We start from the raw sequence: 6524 nt of genomic DNA, 5'->3' as shown, positions 1-6524 counted from the left end.
GGCACGTCCCACCGGGAGGAGGCCCCGAGGAAGACCCAGGACACGCTGGAGGGACTATGTCTCTCGGCTGGCCTGGGAACACCTTGGAGTTCCCCCAAAGGAGCTGGAAGAAGTGGCTGGGGAGAGGGAGGTCTGGGCCTCCCTTCTGAAGCTGCTGCCCCCGCGACCCAACCCCGGACAGGCGGAAGAAAATGGATGGATGAATGGATGGATGGATGGATGGATGGATGGAAGGAACTTACAATGTGTTAACATTTTTAAGACCTCTGAAACAAATTTAAGTCTTTTTAAGGCTAATTATGGTCTTATTTTTACATTGATTAATTCAATGCCCTTTATGACTTTTTAAGGATCTGCAGAAAGCCTGTATAAGATTTATTACCAGAAAGCATTGTTACAACAAAGAAATAATCAACAAACACTAATTTGCTTACTTTCCCTGCTAAATATAGTTTACATCAGCCTGCTAAAAGGGAGGCACATTTAAAACAGCAGTAGCTGCCAAAGAAAGTTTAAACAATTTTTTAATGTAAAGAATGAACATTTATCAACATTTATGTWTAAATGATGCTTTTTATAGTCAGATATATGGACCCCCATCAGAAAACAGAACCAAATATAAGTATCAGTGCACTAACCTTACAATTGCAAACATCCACAGATATTAAGATCTTAATGCTTTTGAAACAAAAACAGATTTTAAGAATTTTTTAATAACTCAACAGATAAGACGTAGTAATAAGCAATAATAAGCTATAACTCACTTCAAGTCCTACATAAATAATAGTTGAATAAAAGTATAGAGTATAGTAAAAAAAAATACATACTTTGTTTTCTGTAAGTCTTCAGTGAAGATGAAAAGAAGAAAACAGATGTGCAGTTTTAAATGTTGGTTTATTAATTGGCATTTTCTTAAGTAAAATTGACAAATATTATTGCTAAATAAATACTCGGCTCCATCACTCGGTTAGTGGGGAAATAAAYGCAAGAAAAATCATTTTATTTGTGCAAAAGTTGCTTCCATAATGATGGGATTATGCATTTCAAAATGACTATAAAGCAGAACTTACAGAGCTGTGCAAAGGCAATCCATAACGTTTTCTTAACCCTTCAGTAAAGTAAAGTAAAGTTAAGTTTGGGAATTTCCAAACATGAAGCTATAAAGTTACATATGAGAAGGAAAAACAAAGTTGAAATGCTTCTGGTCCTGAAACCGAGGCAGTCAGACCTCCTCGTGCGCCGGATCTCTGCAACCCAATTATTCCCTCTAATGAGAACATTTTCCCTCCTAAAATAAACTGGGAATATTTTTGCATTCATTTAAATTTTTTACACGAAGCTGTTTTTAAAAAACCCACAAGCCTTGCAACRATATTCATGACGGTTGATGAACTCGGATTTAGATTACCATAAAAGTCTAAAAATAGTTTGCTCCAACTCCATAACTGACCTCGATGTTCTTGGATTTAATGGTTTAAATCTAAACGTTAGGCCTTACGCGTTAAGCCTGCATGTTCAAGTGTTTGTCTCTGAATGTTTCTGATTCACATCAAAGAATAAATTCAGCTTTTGATTCTTGATTCTGTGTGGTTCAGTCAGGGTCTGCTCTGGCCTCACAGCATCATGAGTCGTACTGAAGTGTGACAAATGGAGGCACTCTCACTCACTGCAGATTGTGAAAAAAATAACTTTTCTTGCTGCATTTCTTCCTAATATTTAACATTATAAAAGAAATTGCAAAGACCTTCAGTGGAAAATTTAGATGCCATTTGTCACTGGCTGCTCTAATTTTGGGTGAGATGAAGCAAAAATAAAACTTCGTTTAAAAAAAATCTATTTCTAAACGATTACATGTTGGATCAGCGTATTCAATGGAACATCACGGCCTCTAAAGGACACTCACGCTATGAATAAAACATTTTAAAATTCACTAAATGAACCTTCTTCTACTTTCATAATAATGTTCAGAGTTTGGGTTATATAAGCAGCTCAAGCAACAACTCGATTAACAAAACATGAAGGCTGAATTAAATGCAGAGATTAGCGATGGTTACGCAGCTCTAACCCAGAAAGACGTCTCCGTAGAAGCACTGACCCCCGGCCTTTTTGTCCCCGGACTCATCCACGTACTCGGGGAAGTGCGACCCCACGCAGACGTTCACCGCTTCCTTCACCTCCGCCGGCAGGGTCCGGCGCTTCTGAGCGTGCTCGGTCAGAGCCTCTTGATTGAGCTGCRGACACAGAGGCCGAACGGTGCAAGACCCTAAATAAACTGTTGCTTGAAAGGATTTCTGCACACGAGTTATGAAAGAGAGTTGGCAATCCAGGATGGATTGCTTTTAATCAGGATTTTTTAATTGAATATGTCTCAATACCCGCCTTGTGTTGAAAATTTGATTCTGCATTGTGCAGAATTTGACAAACATTTTGAACCGTGTTGACTCCAAAAGTTCATCTATTGTAAATCTACACCCAGTGATTACTTCCTACAGTTTTCATTAAAATGCATTAAGTGGTTTATGAGATATTTTTCTCAGCAGACACTCACACATTATGATCCATATTTGCCTTTCAGCAGCAGATGATAAACATTACCTCACATTATGTTATCCTCATTATTAAGCTCATGATTTGTTTTTTTATCCTCACTTGAATTCCTCCCACAGCTTCTCACTACATCAAATATTGTACTTGGACGCTAATACTATTATTGAGCCATCCATCCATCTGGCATTAGCACGTCAGCGTTGAAACCGTTTTACACCTTTTTTCTTAACACTAACTGCCAAGATTTCTCCAACTCAAAGGAGAGTGTTGTAATTATAATATATATATTTGAGACTCTGACATCATCTCCAGCTGTGGGAGCTCGGAGTGCTGTTTCCTGGATGTGTCACTCTGCAGGATTACGCAGAACATGGTAAACACACAGATGGCCACAGTTCAGCATCCGTTTGAAAACTTGGGATGTGTTTTAGAAAAATCTGAAACAGATCTYTAAGGCCAAACTAAGGTTGATTAGTTGAACTGGGTTAAATTATTGGGTTTATGAGTTTTAGAGGTACGACCAATATTTGAGTTCTGAGATTTTCACTAAAATCTGTTGGTGGGCACAGCTAACCAAAAAAAAAAAAAAACTGGCCTCACTAAAAAATACTGTGGAAGCTAACACTAACAGCTAATTGCTAACCACTAAGACAACTGTAACTCGGTCTGTGTCACACTACTTCGTCTACTTCCAACTGAAGACTGGTGGGACTGACACAAACCTGTTCATGTTAGCTTGTTAGTTAGCTGTTAGCAAACCTWAAGTTGGCAAAAATCTAATTTCGTGGAAGCTAACTGGTCCGCTAAATGTTTTTAAATTTAGTGAAAAGGCTTTAGCAGAAGCAGAGGTCTATAAAGTACATGAAAAAAAATAACTAAGTAAAAGTAAAATAACATGAACAGAAAATGGTTTTGGTAAAAATGAATTTCACTGATGAGAAAACTACTCAAGTAAAAGTCATAAAACTGTTCACAAAAATTGGGAAAGTAAAATTAAAWGTAAAAATACTTTACACACTCTTTAAGAAATAAACTGTTGAATTTACTGAACCAAACTGGTTCCACTAAGTCAGGTTGCGTAAATTGAGCAATACATTTATATTCTTTACTCAGTTTACTCAACTAGGCTCAGTGGAGCCAGTTGACAGGACTTTGTTGAGTAAATTCAACACTTAATTTTTTAGAGTGCAGAAACATCTTTTATGATGAGTTCCAACAWATTTAATTTGTTACGAGTAGGTGTTACATTTTAAAGAAGTAAAAGTATAATTTTAGCTTTAAAATTTAACAAAATAAAAGTAAAAGTAGCCATTTAAAAAAACTGGTAAAATTACAAATCCTCAAAAAACTATTTAAGTACTGCAACGAAGTAAATGTGCTTAGTTACTATAAACCTCTGAGCAGAAGCTAACTGGTCCGCTAACAGTTTTCAGAGTTAGTAAAAAAGGCTAATCCGGTAACTAATAATGCTAAATATGTCAAAAAAAATTGTGGACCTAAGATTAAGAGCTAATCGCTAACCGCTAAGACGACTGTCACTCAGTCTGCGTAATGTCTGTCTCCTTCCAGCTGAAGACTGGTGACACAAACCTGCTGATCTTAACTCCTACCCCACCAAATTATTACACAATATCTGTAAAATTAATAGAATTATAACCATTATCTGTTTTCTAATGTCATTTGTCATGTTTTAACAGATGAGTCAAGATCAATCGAATTTAGATAATTAGTAAACAACTAGTGAACTACTGAAAGTTTTAAAGATACAATTTTTTTAGAAGAAGAGGTGGATGAAGCTGAGTGATTTAATTAAATGCAAAGATTAAAGACTGTTCCTGGTTTTGCCCCCTCACTTCTTTTGAAAACATAAATTGTGAAAGGGGACAAGAACGAGGCACATCGATCGTACCTGATTAGTTAGGACCTTGATGTCCTCCAGAGTGGCAGCTTGTTTCTTCATCAGAGCCTCTTGTTGTGGACTGTAGTCAGACTGTAACACAGTAAAGTACAAAACATCTCACTTCTGAGAAACATTATCGACCTGTGGTTTCCAGTCGGCGTGAACATGTTTGTGCATGAGAGGCATACAGACTGTTGGTTTGCCTCTAAGTATTTTGTCTCATGTTTCTCCCTGTGAGCTGATGCTGATGCACCCGTGGGATGCAAGCTGAGCGGCAGGATCGATGCGGCTAAGTCGCAGGTTTTGTCTTCGGTGAGATTTGTGCACTCAAACTCTCGATACCAAGACGCTGCTGATTGAACAAGTGGTTGTGTTACATAAGGACGTKGTAATTAATGGATATATGCTGATTAGCTTGATTAACTTGAACAGGAGCGTGACCCAAAAGCGAGGACGGGTCAGGGAGGTTTTCTGCCACCCAGCTGGAGTCGAATGTGGAAAAGCACAGTGATATGGCATTAGTCATTAACACATCAGATACATCGGGTCTGAATCCTAATGAGCTGACAGAGGAACAGGAGCTGAGCTCAGTGAGTCATCATCGACCACACGTGGATTAACTTGTTCCCAGAAAACAGATACTGAGTAACGGGTGAGCCTGGCCCGTGGTGAGGAGCTGCTGCACTTTATTTACTGGATTAAAACAGCGTATCGGGGACTTATTGTCGGTAAAAGAAAAAAAACTAGTGCATTTTTATACACGTGTGGGTTTACTTACATTTAAACGGTGTGTGTGTGTGTGTGTGTGTGTGTGTGTGTGTGTGTGTGTGTGTGTGTGTGTGTGTGTGTGTGTGTGTGTGTGTGTGTGTGTGTGTGTGTTCCTGAAAGCAACAAGTGGGTTCTGCATGTAAATGTGTTGTTCTAACATGCCCAAAGTCGTATTTTTTATATTCAAACCTTTAAACATTTTGTTGGCATTGCCACATCTGGTGCTGTTACTAATGTGAGGTGTAGGCAGGATAAACCCAGGGCGCAGGCAAAAATCCAAAGTTTAACAAAAGATTTATTAATAAAATAAAAAGGCTGGCAGGGCAGCTCAAAAACTCTCTGGAGAACAGGAACACAGAGACCACCACAATGGCCATGTAAACAGCACAATGAACGGACACAGGCTGAGGACAAGACACCAAATATAAAGGCAAACAAATTAAGAGACAAATCGGAAACACCTGGGGAGACACAAGAGGGATCAGGTGTGCGTGGGCGGGGCTGTAGGGCAGAGCAACACAGGGGAACATTGAAAACACTAGAAAGTTAAAGAAAATAAACACAGACCATGACAACGAAATTTTGTTTATTATAAATAAATATGGTAAACTAACACAGAGGTTCTCAAAATGGGGTCCCAGGACCCCYGKGGGTCCACAAATCTCATATTGGGGGTCCTCAAAAGGTTTCCATAAATTATTAATTTGGATTTTATTTAAAAAAGGAATATGGGGAACAATGCACTAAAACAAACATACTAAATCAAACAAAAATAATAATATTCCCATAGTATTTAGGTGTTAAAATGACAGTAAGTTATTTCTAAAGCAGCATGTGGTTTATATGAGGGGAAATTTTTCACACTTGGGGGTCCCCAGACCCAAAAAGTTTGAGAACTCCTGAACTAACAGTTGTTGCTAATTGTGTGAAAGCTGTTAGAATTCACATTGTTTTCTTGTTTGGAGCTTGTTATAAATGTGTTATTTGTGCTATTGGAACTTATAGGAACTCAGTTAGACTTTTTTGTATTTTAGCTTTTTGAAACTTTAATTTAAAACAAAATTCATTCAAACTATTCTTCAACTATTCTTTCTTCAAACTATTGTTCTCTTTGCCTGCTTCAGCGTAGCTGTTTCTCTATTGCTGCCTTCTTATGCAACATTTAACTACAAATTTATCAACTTTTAGCAAATAATTTACCTTTTAGCTATCATTTGCTACTTTTAGCTTTTAGTTAGTATTATACTACTTTTAACTACTATCTTGCTACTTTTAGCTTTTAGTTAGTATTATACTACTTTTAACTACT

General features: G+C 37.6%; 1 protein-coding gene across 1 annotated transcript in view; it reads right to left on the bottom strand.

The window, feature by feature from the left end:
• Positions 1 to 875: 875 nt before the first annotated feature.
• plcb2 (phospholipase C, beta 2) overlaps positions 876 to 6524 on the bottom strand; it is a 24802-nt gene continuing 19153 nt past the window's right edge. The window contains exons 31-32 of the mRNA XM_014011617.1: positions 4457 to 4537; positions 876 to 2231 (exon numbers count right to left, since the gene is read on the bottom strand). Of these exons, the coding sequence (XP_013867071.1) occupies positions 2061 to 2231; positions 4457 to 4537 (252 nt within the window). The 3' untranslated portion in view covers positions 876 to 2060. The remainder of the gene's footprint in view (positions 2232 to 4456; positions 4538 to 6524) is intronic.

The sequence above is a fragment of the Austrofundulus limnaeus genome, unplaced genomic scaffold, assembly GCF_001266775.1.
Source record: "Austrofundulus limnaeus strain Quisiro unplaced genomic scaffold, Austrofundulus_limnaeus-1.0 Scaffold2, whole genome shotgun sequence".
NCBI lineage: Eukaryota > Metazoa > Chordata > Actinopteri > Cyprinodontiformes > Rivulidae > Austrofundulus > Austrofundulus limnaeus.
Note: the sequence above shows the minus strand (reverse complement) of the source record. Positions and strands in the feature narration are given on the sequence as shown.